The sequence below is a fragment of the Urocitellus parryii genome, chromosome 10, assembly GCF_045843805.1.
Source record: "Urocitellus parryii isolate mUroPar1 chromosome 10, mUroPar1.hap1, whole genome shotgun sequence".
Classification (NCBI taxonomy): domain Eukaryota; kingdom Metazoa; phylum Chordata; class Mammalia; order Rodentia; family Sciuridae; genus Urocitellus; species Urocitellus parryii.
Window position 1 is genome coordinate 28,194,616 of NC_135540.1, and position 21,422 is coordinate 28,216,037.

The window sequence follows — 21,422 nt, forward strand, 5'->3', positions numbered from 1 at the left end:
CCTGTAGATTTCTTGTGTAACATCTATAATCAGTCATTTCTCTAAAGACTTCTGGTTCCTTTTGGTGGAAAATGGTTTGGGGAGACCATATCCTGGACATTAGGGATGTTCATTATTTCTGGGTTGATCCTCATTTCTAGGCCTTTTCAGTGGACAGAGAACAGACACACTTATGCACAAAAATATATCATAAGTTCATATAGATGTTTATAATTCAGATTGATACCACAGGGTCTTGAGTTAAATAGCAGATTTTATTCTTTAATTAAACCTGAATACACCAAAAAAATGGAAAAAACAAAACAAAGCCGCAGACAAAGCCCTATCGGATAAAGTCACTAGTATTGAATGATACCAATTATCAAACATATAAGGTCAAATAAAAAAGAACTCCTGCCTTTAAGAAACTCAGATATTGAGCAAGAAGTTATGTAACATTTATTAGTTACGATTTCTGTGATACAATGCACTCACTTTAGTCTCACCAGAATACTGTGGCGTGTTCTCACAAATAAGATTCAAATCTCTGTTCCCATTTCACTAATTTTTATCTTGTTTCTCTATTATATTTTGTAGTTGCCTCTATTTTGTAATGAGATAAAAATTACTGCATTTTTACATCCTAAAAGTTATTTTGGAAACCAGGCTGATCAATTCTCAACATTTCCTCAAGATTTTAAATGAAATGACCAAGTATAAAGAAATCAGTGGGCCTATATATACCTCCAGATCTCGTTCCTCTCTTCTTTATTCATAGAAAGCCACTTTACCTAACTGAAGTGAAGGTTTATGTATCTATTCCTTACATTCAAAAATATGTATAACATGGTTTTGCTTGTTTTTAAATAATGGTATTACAGCAGGATTATAGCCCAACGTAAGGATGCGTGCATGTGTGTTCCTCTTCACCCCTGTGGCTTTTCATAGGTGGACCATGTTCTCTTTCCCTGCTCAGAATAAAACAGGAAAAAATATAATACAAAGATCTTACTGGTCTTACGGACCTAATTACCAGAGGAAGATCTTTGAATGCACGCTTGAAAAGCCACTTTCCTTCCTGGGACCAGATTAGAATAAATTACGAGATTAGAAAAGCTGAGCAGTAATTAATGGGAAGACAAAAAATTAAGAATAAAATTTAAAAGGAGAAAGAATAACTGTCTTTAAATATAGTTCTTCTAATCCCACTATTATGTAAAATTATAATGTACCAGTTTTGCAAAAAGGAAAATTAAGTGAAAATATTAGATAGATCTGCTGCAGTAGGCTCATTATCTCTGCAAAATCACTATTCCAAAACACTGTTCACGTGACCTGCAAAGTTGGAAAGAACTTCTAAAATGTTTACAGGAAAAGAAATCAGGATGTGGGCATAGGAACATGAAAGGAGAACTTGCCCAGGATCCAGGAGGTGATGAGAGGAACATGTGGAACTCCCCCAAAAAGAGGTGACACAATGAACTGAGAACCACTGTTTTTATCTTCTGTAACCTGCCTTTTTTACATAAAATTCAAGGTTTTTCCAGAATCATGTATGCACAGCTCCATACACTCAATTTCATTGTAGAGTACTTTACCATATTATGTAAGCAATTCAAGCAATGCTTCAATAAATATTCTGCTACAGGTCTTGTTCTGCACGTATCTGAGTTTCTCTGAGGTAGAAATGAAACTTCAAGGGCTCACTGGGAGCACACCTCCAATTCGATTAGATATCATCCACTCTTCTTCAGAGTAGTTATGCCAACAAGGCTGAGTGTGTTTTAACATGCTTTTGATGATTCAGGCTCGTTTTTAAAATTTGAATGTAGCTTTATTGATCTGTTTCTTTGTAAATTTTTGCTTTTCTTGCTTAAAAATCATTCTTTGTCCTCAATGCTAATGTCAAATCAATCTCTCATATTTTCTTCTGCAAGATTTCAAGGATTTTCCTACTTAAACCACCTCATCTTTGATAGATTGAGAGATAGATATATAATTTTATTTTGCTGATAGTATCTTTTCATACAAGTCTCCATTTATGTGGGATGAGTTCTCTATTCTTCCCCTGGTCTATTTGTTAATCAAAGAATCAATGCAATATTGTCTTAATTACAGAGTTTTTTTTTTTTTTGTACTGAGGATTGAACTCAGGAGTAATTAACCACTAAGCCACATCCCCAGAACTTTTTATATTTTATTTACAGACAGGGTCTCACTAAGTTGCTCAGGGCGTCACTAAGTTACAGAGGCTGGCTTTAAACTCGTGATCCTCCTGCCTCCCCCAGCCTTCTTCTAAGCCACTGGGATTTAATTACAGAGGGTAAATATCCTTGTTGTTCTTTTGACATTGTGTTAGTTATTCAGTGATTTTTGCTCTTCCGTGTGACTTCCAGAATCAGTTCGTCAAATTCCACCAAAATTCAGTGAGGTTTCAATTGGAAATACACCAAATTTATATATTTAAATCATTTTCATCTTTTGGATATAGAGACTTCCTAAGTATGAACATGACTCAGTTTTTAACTTCATTGGTCGGCTATTTATTTCATTTGCCTTTTTCATTTATCTTCATTAATATTTTGTAACTTTCTTCATACAGGTCTTATACATGTTTTATTGGAATTTTCCCTTTGCCTCTTAATAGGCACAGATCCTGATTTAGGGAGTTCTGAAGTTTATATAATTTAAGGGGTCCTCCTAGAGAAAAATGTATAAATTGCCTACCACCCCCATTTCCTGGAGAAGGCCACATAGTCAAGGACCTTGAAACTTAAGCTTCATTAGCTTTGCAGTGAATCTGCCCTCACCCTGTAGTTCTTTATGGATTCACTACAAGGAATGAGATCTTTGAAAAACTGCCTAATTTAAAAAGTGCTAGTGAGTTTTGTACGTGGCTCTGGGAAAAAAAATATACTACCCTATTAATTCCAATACTTTGCCTATAGTAGTACATCTTGGGTTTTCCATGAAGACAGTCAAATTATCTGCAAGCAATGGCAATATTGTCTCTTGTTTTATTGTCTGTGTCAAACAAGACAAAGCACCAAATGTCTTTTAAAATGGTCTAAGATACAATGCAAACTAAACCTAATCACCAGAAAAAATCTGAGGCCTGCAAATTTTAAGACATAAAAGTAAAACTGTTGCAATGAAGTTCCCACATACACAACACATATATGGTAATAATTTATGGTACAGTACCAGTAGGTATAATTTACACTGATGTTAAGAGCAGTCCCTCTTCATATAGATTCATAGATGTTTGGCACTTGTAACACACTAACTACCATTTCTTATCTACTAGCTACTACTTGCCTTCTGGTAATAGTTGATCTGTACCTTGGATTAGTACAAATTACTCATTTAAGGTGGATGGTTTCTATTTAGGACATAGAAAAGTTTTCACTAAACTCATGAGATTATTTTTTTAAAATGAAGTGATTCTTGGCAATAGCAAATAAATTTTGTTTTTAATTTTGTTATACTCAAATTTAACTAGAGAATTCTGAATAATTAAAATAGGATGCCACTTCCTGGAAGAAGATAGAGAGCTTATAAATGACAAAGGAAATTCTGAAAACCATTCAGACTTAATATTAGTAAGTTTTACCTGCAGAGATTGAATATAGAACTTCTGCATTACTTCCTTCATCAAGATCCTTTGCAAAAACAGTTGTGACCAACATATTTACTGGTTGACCTTCCAAAACCTGTCACAAAAACACATGGCTTACAAAAAAGACAGCAACATTTTAAAAAGAAGCATCAGTGGGCCTTTAAATGAAAGGACACATTATACTATGCCTTTTTAAAAACTGTTTTAAAATCCATGTACCATCTAAATGTCTACCATAAGAAAAGTTACATGGGTGAAAGTCCATGAAAAGGATCCACCTTACAAATTTAAATCTTTTACTCAGTTTGAACAAATTATCAGGGGCATTTGAACTAATTCTGCAAATAAATAAATAAATTAAAATGATGGAAATCAAATGAACAAAACAGTTATCTATTTTGGATGTTTTTAAAGAATTTTAGCATCTCATTCTCACCTTCTCAGGTCATTGTTTAAAAGGTAGTTGTTATAGTTCAAAATATGCTTAAGATAAATAGGGCCCTTTATTTCAGGAAACATACCTCTCACAGGAAACATATCTTCTTAATAGGAATTTTTCTGGAATATTGAAATGCACATGTGGAGTTCAACTCTCCAATTAAGCACAGAATATTTTAATGATAGAATTGCAAATTATATAATTACCTGATACTGTTTGGCTTTGGGATAATTTTTCTTTAAATATGGTTTCAGAAGATTAGTTTAAAGTTATTAAATTTTCAATAGCTTTTTTTCAGTTGCTCAGTGTGTATATTTGAGCCCAGTTTGTCTAATTTGACTATTTTAGAGCAGTAGCTCTCAAACTTTTTATTCATACAATGCATCCATTAAAAATAATTACAGCCGGGTGTGGTGGCACATGCCTGTAATCCCAGCTAAGGTAAGAGGATTTAAAGTTTAAGTCCAACCTCAGCAATTTAGCAAGACCTTAAGCAACTTAGTGAGACCCTGTCTCAAAAAAATAAAAAATAAAATAGAAAAATTAAAAATTACAAGTATACAAATACCTCCAAGATATATTCACTTACTATGTACATGAATTAATATGCTAATTATACTGTACACTTTGGAAAAGATGCAAAAACATATAAATGTACATTATATAAATGTAACTAGAAGTTTAAAATGACCATTTTAGAATTTTAGATTGTTCCATGCTCTAAACTTCCCATCTTAGTGATGTGCATCATTTGCTCATAAGGATTTCAAAAAGGTGCAAGCAAACCAGTGGTTAAATAATCCATGTGTGAGCATTACTTGAACCGAGGTAATCATATCTGTATGCAAAGGGCAGGAATACATTCCTCCTTATAAAACAACTGGAGGTGATTCCAAAGAGCATAAATATCTATTCTCTTTTTTCTAAATGTCTTTTTTAAAGAAAAAAAACCCCATATATTTATAATTTCTATCTAGAAATCTATGCAATGCCCCACCAAGGCCAGTTTGATAAATTCACATGAATTACCACAAGATGGTGCTCAAAACATTAAATTACTAACAAATCCACGGCAAGGCTACTTCACAAACCTTGACGTGAAGTTCTTTTCCAGGGAGACACTGTGGGAAAAATGGCCTGTTGTCATTGATGTCGGTAACTGTGATATAAACCACCATGGTGGCATTTCGTGGTGGGGAGCCATGGTCCGTCACCAGCACAGTCATTTGATGGTGCACCTGATGCTCACGATCTAATGCCAACCAGCCGATCAATTCTCCTGAGGAATACAGGGCAGAGCAAAGGACAAGGACACTAGTATCATAGATCACACCCAAAATAACCCAGAGAAGGAAAATCAAAGATGAAGCTTTGAGCAGAAGTACAACTCCCAAGACCACATAGTTTGGCTCATGCTACTGTTGGAAGAATTTCCTGAAGTTGCTCCTGGTTACTTTGGTATTTCAAATTATCCGCCATCAACCTTTTGAACTAAGAAACTATGAATTCACACACACACAAAAAAAATGATTTGGAAGATTTAAAATAACTGTTTATTATAGGCTGCCACATAGAACAATGGAAAGCATGTGAGCTATGATGTAAGTTCTGGCTTTGGGTCCTAGGTCCCCCACCTAACATGCTCTTTGAGCCTACCTCCTGGGGCTGCTCTCTGAAACAAATGCAATTGTTTAATAAGAAAAAGCATTTCATAAGCTGTGAATTATCACACTCTCAGCAGTTGTTATCATTACTTTAAAATGATGGCAAATGTTTTCCTGAAAATCATATTCTTTAGGCAATGGTTTTTCATTCATATATACATGTATTTATTTTTGTCCCACAAAGCATATATGTAACAATGAGTAGTGACTTCCCAAAGAGTGATGAATGCTTTATAATCCTTATTTTATATATTTTTGCCTACAACTATGCCGTATTTCGTAAATTCCTACATGGTTTAGCCATGGAGACTGAGGCATAAAATTGTAACTGCCTCTTCCTATTGCCAAGGGTCTTTGAAGCCAAGTTCTCTCCAATAGCCCACGTCCTGTTGTGGAGCTCAGCAAAGCACTAGTTTTATAAGGTCTTTCAAGAAATCTATTTGTGAGAAAGTAAACATGAAGCAACTATCAACCAACATTCTCATTGCTAAGATATTCTCCTCTTAATTCAAATAAAATACCATTGTATAAAAAAGCTGAAACAAGGAGAAAATTCATATTTGGATAGGTCTCTGGATTGGTGAGATTAAATGCAGAGTTTACTGCTACTATTTACTTTATAAAGTCTATTTAAAGAGTGTTTACCATAAATGTAATTTTAATAAAAATCACATCATCACTGTATTTTAAAGTTCCAATTTGTAATTCTTTGAAAAACCCCAAATCCTGAATGACAAACAGATTTTTTATTTTATGAAACAACTCTGGTGGACATATATCAGCTATTTGGAGGTCTATTAGCAAGACCCTAAGCAACTTAGTGAGATCCTCTCTCAAAAAATAGGTAAAAGGACTTTGAGCCACAGCCTGGGGCTGGCACTGGTGATGCCAAGTCAGGGTTCAATGGGAACTGGCATCCACGTCAGTAAGAAGACTGCTCGGTGTACCAGGGTGAGGAGACAAGGTGGCCTGCCCGCTCTGAAGGATGCCCTCCAACCCTGCCTTGCCACACTGTCCCTGGCAAGTGAGAACAGTTTATCAGGACATTGGATTTCAATCCCCTTCATGTACTTCATCTCTCTGACAACCTCAGAGCATGACGTGATGCATGTTAGGAATTATCTCCTCTATTCAAGGCAAGGGCACTGAGCTCTGATATGAACAAAATCATGACGGAACACTAGGTCTTCTGAATCTGGGTACTGAATAATTATAGGAGAAAAGAGATCATGGGGTAACCTGCTGTAGTTTGCATATTTAAAAAAACATCCAAGTGAAATAGAAGATCTGGAAATGAGCAGCCATATGGAATGAAGCGGCAGCAGGACTCTCCCGCACACCTGTGCAGCCCATGCCCTCCAGAAGGCGCACCAGTTTACAAAGTGACTGGGGGTTGAAATCCAGTCTGCACCCTTCCTAGAAGCCACGTGGGCTGATGAGAGGCTCCACCTACAGAAGGAAGAAGTACCTTCTCCCATTTCACACGTGGGGAATAGAGAACAAAGGCTAGAAGCTAATTAGAACTGAATTCAAATCCTGTCCCACTAGGGTAGGGGCACCATTAGCCAGGATGGGACCTATTTCAAGCCTTCTGCGATTGTACAGCTAGGTGGCTTCCTCTAACTTCTGAGTAGCTCTCTGACCTTCCCACAGCTACCTCATTCTCAGTTTTCCCAGCTCTGTATTTGCAGAATAAACACATCTTGTTGCAGAGATTAAAGTCCTTGTAAATTCATACAGCATAAATTTTTAAATAAAATGTTTTATATTTAATTTTTAAATTAAGACTTCAAAAAAATAATTATGCCACTGTAATTATTCCCCCTTCCCCCCCTGGTTCCCTTAAAAAAATGAGAATGGGGACATGTGTGCATCCCTGGGGTGATTTTAAAATCTCAGCTAATGGATTACTTTCTAACTTTATGTTTGTGACATTTATATTTCACAATGTATGCTGGAGTGATTTAAAAAAAAATCTGCAAAAAAAAAAAAAAAAAACTGGCAAAGAAAACAAACCTTTCCCAGGATTTATTTAATCCAATTCTGACTGTACCTCTCATTCAGTGTAAGAAGCTTATATAGTCATGCACCCCTTAATGATGGGGATATGTTCTAAGAAATGTGTTCCTAGCTGATTTCTTTACTGTGCAAACATCAGAAATGTGCTTACAGAAGCATAGATGATAGACGCTATATGGCATAGCCTATTGCTCCAAGGCTACAAACTTGTGTAACATATGACCCTACTGAATATTGCAGGCGATTGTAACAGAATAGTCAGAATCTGTGCATCTAAATATATCTAAACATAGAAAAATTACAGTATAAATTATAGGCAATAGGAATTTTTCAGCTCCATTATAATTTTATGGGACAACTGTTATCTATGCAGCTTCCTGTTGACCAAAGTGTCATTATATGGCACAAGATGGTATTGGCAATATATGAGTGGAACCAAGAGAAGGATGAATCATTAGAGGTGAAATTCTTTTCCGTTTTAACTTCATTTTAAAGTTACACAATACTATAATCAGATACTTACTTCATCTACTAAAAACTCATTTTATCTGAATGTTTGTACTAATGCTATAACTAAATTTTTTTTTCTCAATCCTAACTTTAAAGGAGTAACTGGAAGCTACAAAATGCTACCTGTATTAGGATTTATCCTGAAGAATTTTCCATCAGACAAAAGAAAATAGGATAGCTGTCCATTCTTTCCAGAGTCTGGGTCAATGGCTGTAATTTTGCCTATTACCCCTGGGGGAATAGGGTTCTCTTCAACTTTCAAAAACAACACATCACGAGAGAAGGTCGGGGAATTGTCGTTCTCATCCAGGACATGAACAATTACTGAAGCGCTCACATTTTGCAACGATCTGTCCTCGGGGATCCCGGCGAACACTCTAAAACGGTACGTTCGAGTGGATTCGTAGTCGAGCTGTCGCCGCAGATACATCCAACCCGTGTAGGGGTGGACTCCGAACGCAGCAGCGTCTACACTGGCCTCCAGTGAGTATATGGTCTGCAAGGTCGTGTGCTGCGGGTGCGCCCGTATTCGCAGTATTTGTGTCATCAGCGAGAGAGATTCACTGACTTCCACTTGATAAACCAAGTTTTCAAAAGTCAAGGCTGGGGTTTGTTCTGGTTTCTCGATGACTATGGTCAGCATCAACAGGGAGGCCCGGGGAGGGGCGCCATGGTCCTCGGCCATGAGGGTCAGGGTGTGTTTCTGCAGGACCTCCCCTCCCAGGCTCCCACGGAGGTACACCACCCCCAGCCCTCGGTCGATGGTGAAAATGCCTGGGTGCTGGCTTGCCATGCTGTATCGGATGAGCCCGTTCAGCCCGCTGTCCTGGTCTTCTGCACGTGCCACGTACACGGCCGTGCCAGCCGGGGTGGTCTGCGAAATCTTGATCTCATCCGAGGCTCTGAGGAACTCGGGCTGGTGGTCATTGACGTCCACTATGGTGATGTTGACCTCTGTGCTGCTGCAGACCGGGGAGCTGCCGAGCTGCGCCTGGACCGTGAGGACAGCCACGGGCTGCGTTTCGTGATCTAAAGGCTTCTGGGTGCGAAGAGTGCCCAGCCAAGGGTGAATGGAGAACCTTCCGTCCAGATTGCCAGAGGAAATCCTGTAGAAGATTGGTTCTGAGGAATCTGAAAAAGGGAGGAAATGCAATCATTATACACCACAGGAATGCAGGTGCTGGAAATGCTGAAATATTAACATATGCTGCATAGATGCTGAGCACTGTGGAATGTCTGTCTGCTCTCTTCCTCTATTCTCCAAGCCTGTTGAAAAGGGGGTGCATAGATTAAAGGGTTTTTTTTGTTTTGTTTTGTTTTGTGGGCAAAGGGGACATCCAGGGAACAAAGAGCAAGCTGCAGGTTTTACTATCTTTCTTCATCTTTTTGCACTAGGTAAAAAGAAAAGATATTCAGAAAATAATTTGCATACCATCTTCTCTATATTTAAGGAAGCCAAGTTAAGTTTCTGTGGATGTTTCTGTATGATGTCTTCCCAGGCCTGGGCCATAACCCCCACAGAGATGGAGGAGGAGAGAAGAAAGGAAAGGAGGGGACCAGGAGGAAGGCAAGCTTTTTGGAGACGTAATTCCCTTTTAGGATTTCATTCTGTCTGTGTAAAAGGAGTTATGAAAGAATATTTGCTCACATGGTATTTGGACTACCAAAACTTTAAAATATTCAAATAGACAGCAAAAAGGCAATGGTTAAAGAAAACACATCTAAGTTGAAATACTATGTAACTTATTTAATGAGCCAGATGATGTACAGTTTTCCTGGAAAGCTGCACTTTTTATACTACAGTGATAAAATGTATAACAGAATGGAATGGATCTTTGTAAGAATTTTTTTTTTTAAGTGTGTGTTTTTGGGGAGGACATATACACTTTCTACATAAATATTCTGCACTATTTTAAGCTTCCTTTTGAAAATACCTATTTCTGTTGTTATTAGTAAGGGAATTGAAGGATGGATAGAAACAATGTTGAGAGAACTCAGAGCAAGCCGCACCTTGTGCTGCCTCAGTTCATCTTGCCTGGAGAGAAGGAAAGCATTCTTCAAGATTGGACAGCCCAAGAAAAAACAGCAATATTTTCAATCATGGACTTTTAATGCAGCAGCAGTACTTACTCAAGGACTCTCTGGCTTTCACTGTTCCAACAGGAGTGTCTTCAGGCACATCTTCATAAACTGAGAATGTGTACTTAGGCCTTTCAAATTCTGCGGGTGCCAGAGCTGTCTGGAGGATGTGTATGGTGATGTCAGCATTAACTGCAGCTGTAAGCCCACCACCATCTTGGGCACAGACCATCAAAAAAAGAGTAGTCGGTTCCAAATGACTAAGAGATGATGTTAAGTAAATAATCCCTGGATGGGGGCAAGAAATAATTAACAATCAGTTAATATGTAATAAATACTGATAGTTATAACACCTAATCTGTTAAGTCTGCTGTGCTATTTAATTTTATGCGCCAACTTGATTGGATTATGGGGTGCCCAGATATTTGATCAAACATTATTCTGAATGTGACTCTGAGAAGTAATTTTTTCTCTTTTTAAAAATGTGCTCTTTTTAGATATACATGGCAGTAGATTATATTTTAACATATATATATATATATATATATATATATATATGTATGTGTATATATATATATATATATATGGAGTATGACTTATTCTAACTAGGATCCCATTCTTGTGGTTGCACATGATGTGGCATTTCACTGTTGTGTATTCATATATAAACGTGGAAAAGTTATGTTTGATTCATTCTACTATCTTTCCCATTCCCATCCTCTCTCCCTTCCCTTCATTCCCCATTGTCTAATCCAATAAACTTCTGTTCTTCCTTCCCTACCTCCTTATTGTATGTTAGCATCCACATATCAGATGAGAGCATTCAGCTTTTGGTTTCTTGGGACTGGCTTATTTCACTTAGCATGATAGTCTCCAGTTCCATCCACTAACCAGCCATAATTTCATCTTTCTTTACGGCTGATTAATATACCATATTTTACTTATCCATTCATCTATTGAAGGGCACCTAGGTTGATTTCATATTTTTGTATGATATTACTTGACTTCTCAGAGTGAATACTGTAGACTGTTATCCCTAACATAGGTGGGCTTTATCCAATCAGTTGAAGTCCTGAATTGAACATAAAAACTTACCACTTTATAATTAAGAGGGAATTCCTCCTGTCTGTCTTCAAAATGGAATACTGGTTATTTTTTTTCTGCCTTCACACCCTGATGAAACATTAGCTCTTCCTGGGTCTCAAGCCTGCTGGTCTTCAGTATGCAATAAACCATTGACTTTCCTTGGCTTAGCTTTCTAACTCATCCTGAAGATCTTGGGAAATGTCAGTCTCCATAATTGCACAATGCAATTTCTTACAAGAAATATCCTCATAGATGTGCATATGTATTTATCACATGTAAACGGCCATCGACATGTGTGTATATCCACGCACACACACACATGCACACATATTCAAACACGCCCATTCTATCGGTTCTATCTTTCTAGAGAAACTGAATTGACACAGTAGTCTTATAACCAAAGAACTTGTACGTATTTGAAAAATGATGCTACAGATTCTGTCAAGAGAACAGTATTCCCCCTGGGCTTAAACATTAGACATTTTGGAAGCATGTCAACTCAACCAGAAGAACATAAATTCTGGTGCCTGTTCAGGCCTGACGATCACATCACCAGCTCAGTATGATGGAATCAGAGTCTGATGTGTCCTCAGGTGGGGCTAACATGCGTAACGGGTAGTTACAACCTGCCCAGGTGCCAGGCACTAAGACCTCGGGAGAAAACTGAAATGAATCTTCCAGGCATTCCTGGACTCAATATTACATGGGGCAGTTCTGTTTTTCAATTGATTCTACTCTTTGCTGGTGAGAAGATATAATACAAGAACTGTGTGTAAGGAAACTTCAATAAGTGTTAAAACCATGGGGGAAAGAGTGGTATTTGAAGCTTATGACTATTGTGTGTGAGAGGAGGAGGTATTTATGGTTAAGTTGGGGAGAGATTCAATAATTGAGATGACTAATTATTTAGCATTGAAATATTAAATGTGTAACTGGCTTGAAAGCAAGAAAATAGATACAATGGAACCAACTTTGGAAATGAACCTATTGGTTTTGTTTAACAAGAAAGAAAATACATGCAAACTCATTGATAAACATAGAAATAAATACAGTTGCACTTTATGGACTCTGGTGGTCTAACCAATCATCCTATCAGTTTAAGAATGGAATACTGCAATTTTTTTTGCCAGTATATAAGCTGGTAAACACATCAGAAGTACCCAGTTTTTAGGTATGAAAATTTTAGTTGTTTCTTTTCAAAATCTGTTCCTATGTCCTATTTCTGTTCAGGGTTTAATGAAACATGCATTATTTCTCTTTGGCAACATGTATTATAAAGTCACACATCTTGCCTGACTTCCTCCAACCATAACATCCCCCTTTTATCTCCCTGCCCAGCTTTACTGAGGTATAATTGATACATAAAATTGTACCAGTTCAAGGTGTGCAATGTGATGATTTGAGATATACTTGAGTTGCCCTGTTCTTTAATAGTTTATCTAACTTGATTTTAAATCATTTCCCAAATGGTTTGCTTCTCCTGAACATGCTTCAAGTTGATCATCTTAATTGAGGCCTCCAGAGTGAACACAATTTCCAGGTCAATCTGACTAAGCCAAGCAGGTCCAAATCCAAAGTATTAGGATACTACAAAACACTACTAATGATACCAACTATTATTAGACCAACTTTAGCAGACATGTTAGAATCAGGGTTCTAACTGATTTTGTGGTCCACCAAAGCCCTAAATACTTTTCAAACAAACTCCTAGTTCAGATCATTCCCATCTGTTATTGGTGTACTTAAAAAAAAGAATATAAATTGCTTCATTCTAAAAGCCAATGCTTTTTTTTAGGTAAATAGAATTTATTTTGTTTATTTTTAAAATTGGGGTGAAGTCCAATTGAAAATTTACACATTAAAAATTGGCAGTGATTAATTACAATCTTTCTTAGCTTTGACTGGATCGTTAAATAAAATATGTATTGGGACTTAGAAGTGTAACATCAATGTCATCATCCATTTGCTTGCTAAGTTGAGTGAAGATAAAATATTACGTTACACGTTCTAAAAGCAGGAAGCAAGAAATTAATTTTCAGAAATACTGTAGAGTATTCACCATGCAGGTTTCTAACTTCGAACTGCCCCTTCCCATTATGACAGCTATTTAGACACCTATAGCAAAGAAGAGTAGACCCCGCCCCAGAAAACTAACCTTAACAATCAGAACGCCTGAAAGGTAAGTCTCAATTCCAACTACAAATGTTACTTCACCCTTACAGGAAGATATTATTATTCTGCACAAGTGACTTCCAGAAGTGACTTTTTTCTTTCTTTCTTTTTATTGGTTATTTTTACCTCTATATGACATTAGGATTCATTTTGATACAATTATAAAAGCATGGAATGAAATTCGTTCTAATTCAGTCCCCAGTACTTCCTCCCATCCTCCCTCACCTTGTTCCCTTCCCTCTACTCTACTGATCTTCCTGCTATTTACTTACTTTTTTTAAAAAAAAATAGTGTCTGGTGGCTCTACTTGACGGTGAGAGTCACTGTGGTCTATTCACATATGTACATAGGAAACTTAGGTCAGATTCCTTCCACTGTTCTTCCCTTATCCCATCCCTCCTCCCTTCCCTTCAATCCCCTTGGACTAGTCCACTGATAAAAGCTTGTGCTTGATTCGAAAAATAAAACTCCAATGACACAGAACTGTTTACAGAAGAAAATAAAAAAGTCCCCTCAACCCCAGTCATTCCCACACCCTGGTATATATTCTCACAGATTTAACTCAATTCTTATTATAGGGAAAATTCGAAAGATCTCATTTTGCCCTTTTGAAGATTGTGACATTGAAAAAAAATGAATGTCTCTCTCAAATAGGCACAACTAGTCTTCCTACCTACAGACTGACTCTTTCTGGGCTATTTTTCAGACTTCTATGAAAACAGTCTTCCTGAAATCCAAATCCCGATTTATCCAAGTTCTCAGCATACAGTTCAAATGCCTCATCCGAACACACCAAACTATTCATAAATCAGCCCTCTTTCATCTGTTTCAGTTTGGATATGAGGTGTTGCCCTAAAACTCCTGTATTAATGCAGGAATATTCAGAGGTGAAATGATTGGACTGTGAAAGCAGTCACCTAATCAATCCATCCAAGTTTGAATGTGTCACATCAATGTCATCATCCATGTGACTGGGTGGTAACTGTAGGCAGGTGGGGACGTGGCTGGAGGAAGTGGGTCACCAGGATGTGCCCTGAAAGGCTTGATCTTCCTGTGGTCTCTTCCTCTCTCTCCCTGTTTCTCTGCTTTAAAAAAGACCTTTATTTTTATTTATTTATTTTCACGTTGGTGCTAAGAATCAAACCCAGGGCCTCACATGTGCGAGGCAAGTGCTCTACCCCTGAGCCCCAACCCCAGCCCCTGCTTCTCTGCCTCTTGACCCCACCAAAAGCTGAGCATCTTTCCTCCACTGGTCCCTTCTGCATGATGTGCTCACCTCGGGCCTAGAGACATGGACTTGGCTGTCTATGGACTGAAACCTCTAAAATCATGTGTACCCAATAAACGTTTCCTCCTCTCAGTTGCTCTGGTTAGGTATTCTGGTCATAGTGATAAGAAAGCTGGCACAACCTCCATTTCTGTAGCCCCATCTCATGACTTACTCTGTAGACTTTCTTCCTTCAGCAAAGTGAAGTACCTATAATTTGCAGACTAGATGGTGCTCTTTTCTATTTGAATTACCATATCCTTTTCCCAGAACAATTCTTCATCAACCTGATGATTTCTAGTCATATTTTAAAGGGCAGCTCAAGTCTCACCTAATGCAGGTGGCTTTTGCGTGCCTCCAGATAGCCAGACACCACCCTTCTGTGATGCTATAGTGGTCTGGGAATATGTGCCTACTATAAACTGAATACATTATACATTAAATATCAGTTTTTATATTTCTTATCATTCACTTCCTTACTCACTAATCACTCAGCGATCGGTTAATAAAATAAGAACATGAAAATTATTTGAAAAATATTTAAACAATTTAATGTCCATAATATAAAGGTTTCTACAATTTAGATGAAAAATACAAGGAAACCAAACGTTAACGGTAGATAAGCACAGATAGTGTAGATAAGAAAGACAAAATGTCAATAAATACAGTAATGCTCAAACTCACTAATAACAATGAAAATGAAAAATTAAAACAGTTTCTCTCTTTTTTTTTATACGCTCAATCCTAAATTATTTCTGATAACACTTAGGGCATTATTATACACGAAACCCTGCTAAGCGAGAATGTGAAGAGTACAGAACAATACATACAGTTTTCATATAAACACTGATACTTATACTATAGAGGTAACCACAAAAACAAGCACACTGGGAATCAAGGAAGAAGATGAACAATGCCAAGGAAGGTCACCTTTGGGTGGACATTATGAGATTACAGGATAGCTTACTTTCTTTCCATTTTTTTTTTTTTTGGTACCAAGAATTGAATCCAGGGGTACTTAACCACTGAGCCATGACCCTGGACCATTTTTATTTTTTATTTTGAGACAGAGTCTTTCTGAATTGCTTAGGGCCTCACTAAGTTGCTGAGGCTGACCTCGAACTTGCGATCCTCCTGTCTCAAGTTTCCAAGCTGTTGGGATCACAGGTGTGTGACACTGTATTCAGCAAGACATCTCACTTTCTACTTCTTATATCCCTATATATTTTTTTCTTTTCACCAGGGATTGAATCCAGGGGTGCTTTACCACTGAGCCACATCCCCAGCCCTTTTTTATATGTTATTTGGGGACAGGGTCTCACTGAGTTTCTTAGGGCCTCACTAAGTTGCTGAGGCTGGATTTGAACTCAAAATCCTCCTGCCTCAGCCTCCCAAGCAACTGGGATTACAAGCATTTGCCAGCACACCTGGCTATATCCCTATACTTTAAAAAATATTTAACAAGGAGTGTATGTCAACTTAGTATTTAGAAAATATATAAAGTTCAAAGGATATTTAGAAAAATAAAATATATTACTAAAAAAGACACATGCAGTCATGCACCTCAAAATGTCATTTTAATCAATGACTGAGCGCATGTGTGACAGTGGTCCTATAAGATCATATGGTCTAATGACATTGCGTTTTAGTCAACTTTTATTGCTGCAACTAAAAGACCCAACCAGCACAACTATAGAGGAGGATAAGTTTATTTCAGGGCTCATGATTTCAGAAGTCTTTGTCCATAGAAGACAGACTCTATTCTTTGGGGCTCAAGGTGAGGCAGAACATCATGGAGGAAGAGTGTGGCAGAGGGAAGTAGCTCACATGGTGATCAGAAAGCAGAGAGAGACTCCACTCTCCAGATACAAAATATATACCCCAAAGCCATGCCCCCAATGAACCACTTCCTCTACTCACACCCCACTTGCCTCCAGTCACCACTCAGTTAATCCCATCAGGAATTAATTTGCTGATTGGGTTGGGGCTATGATCCAGGAGAAATTCTCCTCCAAACCTTCTTGCATTGTCTCATATATTAGCTTTTGAGGTACATCATATCCAAAGCATAACATATTACATCTATCTTAGTCTGTGTAAGTTAATTCGACACATGTTTTTTTAGAATGTGTCCCCATCATTATGTGATGCATGACTGCCTATACCAACTTTCTTTAGAGCTATAAAGGAAATGTGAACACCATAGTAAAGATTTAGATTGGAAATTAAATTGCATGCCTTTAAAAATAATTACACAAGACACTGTCTAAAAAATAGCATTATTATATAAAAATCTTCAAGGATGAAATTTTAGGACTAGCAAGTTGTTTAGGAGAGATATTTTCCATTAAATGATTCCCTGAGGTTCAGATAAACATGTTCTGTGGAAACTGTCTTTATAAAACTGTTTGAACATAAAAAAAATATTGTGTCAAATACTCAGATTATTAGCAAAATGTGCCACAGTATCATATGGTAAACTATAAAATAGAGTTTAAAAAAAAAGTAAGTAAGGACTCTTAGTTTTTTATTGGTAGGGGGAGTGCCGAGGATTGAATCCAAGGATGCTTAACCACTGAGCCACATCCCGGGCCCTTTTTATATTTTATTTTGAGGCAGTGTCTCACTAAGTTGCTTAGAGCCTGTTAAATTGCTGAGACAGGAACTGGCCATCTGCCTGCCTTGGCCTCCTGACCCTAGGCTTGTGCCACTGCACCCAGCTAGGACTGTCAGTTCTAAGCAAGCAAGTGACAACAAAATTTGTAGCTAATGTGTAAACAGTGAAATTCTGCATGAACTTTGCATATGGTGGCCATTCAGAGAAATGAGTTCATAGGAGAAGGGTCAGAAATTCTACTTCCTAAAGAGAAATACCTTAAAGGGAAAATGTTTTCAAGCCTTTTAAAACAAACAAAACTATAAATGTGCCTGAACTTACAAGGTAAGTCCTCCAATATCGGTTTTCCACTAGGATTTTTTTTTTTGGGGGGGATCCCCTTTTAACTTTTCTCTATTTCTCATTTCATAAAAGTCTTAGAAGTAGAGAGTATATACATACATGTGTGTGTGTATGTTTACCCACATGAATATATATGTGTACATATCCACACATTCATAATACATACACATATGTATACATACATTTGTACATTATGTTCAAAAAAGGTAGGCATGATGTTACATTAATATATGTACATATTATGCTAATCTACCCAACATTCCTGTCTAATGATGGGATAGTTAATATTTGTTGCACAAATACTTGTTCACCAATTGCCAAGCTCTAAGTAATTGTTCCAAAACACAAGGAACCCCACTGATTTCTGTGTATGACCAAAGACAAATCATCCAACCTGCCATGTTTTTACTTTCCTCATCTACAAATTAGGATGATGATAACTCCCCTAGCAATGTCAGACAGTGTTAATTCCTTTCTGAAAGTGATCAATTCTTATGGTAACTATTTCCATAATTCTAGTTTTTTTATGTTCATTTTTTTTATTAAATGAAAACATTATACTCAACTAAGAATAATTACCCAAAAGAAATCAACACAATTGGCTAATGTACTTGTCTTTGAACTTGCAGGGATCCATTGCACTGGTATAAAACAGACCAAGGCTTACAAAGACCTATCGGAATTGCTAGGTCATTTCCCAATGTATATACTTACATATTCAATCTCCTCTTTTATTTATATAAATATATTAAATGTGTTTTATTTTTTCTGGCCATGGTCCAGTCAGAAAGATGGAAACTATACTAGAAGTTTTAGAGGTTATTTAATTAATTAATGGGAATAGAAAAGCTAAAAGAGCCAGCGGGGATGGTGAATGATAACTACAGAAGGCTGTGACCTTCTCTAGGTCATCAGGATCAAAACAGAAAGAGAAGAAAGAGGAGGAAGGGCCATGGTGTGGCTTGAAGCTCCCAGGTGAGACCTCATCAGTGGTACCCAATGTTCTGAGGCATCTCCTTGCAGCTGATACTTAAGTGTCTCATAGGGTGACTTACAGCCATGTCCAAAAGGCCAAGAGAGGCTCAGAACACTGTGCTGTGGCTGCTGCACTCTGAGAAAGCACAGAGAAGGTGATGTTTACTATCCAAGAAGGCACTGAATGGCTGACAGTTGCATTTCTGAAGGGAAGGGTGTAGTTGGTGCCAAAAGACAGAAGGACACTGGCCACAAAGCTCCTAGCCTCTGATGTCCAATTTCCTGCCAGTACTCCCCCTTGGCAGAACTTGTCTGGAAGCAGCTACAGTGGTGTCCAGGGGCACCAGCATCCATGTGGCAGGACCCTCTGAAGGTGTCTAGATCCCAGCTCTACAGGGCCTACTGCCAACACTAAGATTTAACCATGTCCAACATGGAGCTCAGTTTCCCCAGCCTCATGCAATGTCTCTGGGTTAACCTCTGTTCCTGTTTTGCTCTGTCTGTCTTCCACTACCCCCTTAACGGAGGGCCCATATTAAATTATATCTTTTACAATAAATGTTTCTGTTTTCCTGATTGGATCCCAAATGCTATAGATCTCACTGATTCCGACTGGCCTGGATTACATTGCTAGTTAGGTGAAATCATTACAATGGCTTGAAAATAATCAGTGTTGGATTAGTGACCTTGTCTTCCAAGCAAATAAATGAGCAGATGCTGAGCAGGCAAAAACTACAGTTACAGATTATGCCACTGCTACTGTCTGGATGTATACCCCCAAAGCTCATGTTTTGGAAACTTAATGCCCAGATTCATATGTTAATGGTATTTGGAGGGAAGACCTTTGGGAGTAGGGCCTTATGTAAGATGAGGTCATGAGGGTAGAGCCCCTGGCCCCACATGGGATTAGTGGCTTTCCAAGGGAGAAAGACACGAGCTAGTCTGCTGGCTCTGTCTCACCATGTGATGCCTCCACCAATGTGTGAGGCAGCACAAGGCCCTCACCAGATGTGAAGCAGATGCTAATATCATGTGTTGGACTTTTCAACCTTCAGAACCATGAACCAAACAAATTTCTATTCTTAATAAATAAGCCAATCTTGGGTAATTTGTTATAGCAACAGAAAACAGACGAAGACATCATCTTCTATAAAGTTGGCCCTTATTGTCTCTACTCCTCAGTCATTTCCTTTATAAGATCACAATCTGCAGGTATCTGCCTGTTTTCTTATTTTCTCTTTGTCCCTATCTACATTTTAAGGTCTATGAAGGCAAGGACTGGGTCTTTATTAATCACCATTAACCAACCAGGGCCTGTCACAATCCCACGCTCAGAGAAGCTGCTTCATGAATTAAAAGGTAAATCAACAAGCCACTGTGGAAAAATCACTGCTTGAGATTAATCAGAAGAACTTCAAAGGAGGAAAGAAGATGTCTTAGTTTAGGCTGCTCTGACAAACACAGCATAGCCTGGGGAGCTTGAACAACAGAAATGTATTTCTCACAGTCCTAGACTCCAGGAAGCCCCAAATCAAGGTGCACAAAGATACCATGTCTGGTGAGAACTCTCTTTTGGTTTGCAGATGGCCATCTTCTTATTATGTCCCCACATATGACAAAGAAAGAGGACTCTGATCTCTTTCTCTTATGAGGACACAAATCCCATCTTGGGGGCTCTACCTTCAAGATGTCATCTAAACAGAATTAACTTCCAAATTCCATCACCTCCTGATTCCATCTCACTAGGGGGTTAGGGTTTCAACAAATGCATTCTGGAGGGGCACAAACAGGCAGTCCACAACAGAAGAATAACCTGGTGGAGGAACTCCATGCCAAATATTACAATTACCATATGCCTGCAGCCATTAGGAGTCTGTGGTACTAATGCAAGGATAGATAATAGAATAGAACAGATAAGCTTGAAGAAATACTAGCTCAGGTGGCAAGCGGCAGGCCTGACCCTCATGAAGGACTTCTAGCTCTTGATTTATTACACTTAGGGTTAGTAACTACAGAGGAAAAATAACCCACAACAATTTGCACATTTTATGTGGGTAACACATCTACAAATTTAACAAACATATATAAATATTTTTAATACATTGTACTTGAATTCTACCTCATTTCCAGCTTAACAAAGGAAATGACCAAACAGGTGCCTATATATCCCTTCCTGCTTAAACCAGAATCCAAGGGACCCTGAAAAGCCATCTGTTTATTGAGCTGCCTCAACTTAAGACCTGTCCCTGGCCAATGGGAGGCTCTTTGGTTGAAAGAACTACAGAAAAATAATTCCTAACTTCTGATACCCAGCAAAAAAAAAAATGCTGTTCATATTTAACCCGAATCATTTGCATTATAGACCCTTTCCTCATGGCTTGATATGGAGTATTTATCCTAATAAACTGCATGATTGTGTCACAAAACTGGGCATTAAAAGTACCCTGATTTTTTTAATGAAAAAGTTGGTTTAAAATTTGTATGAATCCAAATCTGGTGAGCCCACTTAGTGTGGTATATGAAAAGTATTTCTGTGACACTGAGATGACCAATTTAATCAATGTGATACATTTTGAACTTGTAATCATTATCTCAGGTTGAAAATATTGGTCTTCCTCCTGCAATCAGCCATCCCCAAGCAAATGAGTAAAGTT

The 21,422-nt window shown here is 37.9% G+C and overlaps 1 protein-coding gene across 1 annotated transcript in view; it reads right to left on the reverse strand.

The window, feature by feature from the left end:
• The window catches only part of Dchs2 (dachsous cadherin-related 2), a 138,394-nt gene that overhangs the window by 73,431 nt on the left and 43,541 nt on the right, over positions 1 to 21,422 (reverse strand). Inside the window, 8 exon segments of the mRNA XM_077803107.1 lie at positions 3,593 to 3,692; positions 5,129 to 5,316; positions 7,170 to 7,190; positions 7,193 to 7,245; positions 7,949 to 8,003; positions 8,354 to 9,361; positions 10,361 to 10,597; positions 15,665 to 15,692. Of these exon segments, the coding sequence (XP_077659233.1) occupies positions 3,593 to 3,692; positions 5,129 to 5,316; positions 7,170 to 7,190; positions 7,193 to 7,245; positions 7,949 to 8,003; positions 8,354 to 9,361; positions 10,361 to 10,597; positions 15,665 to 15,692 (1,690 nt within the window).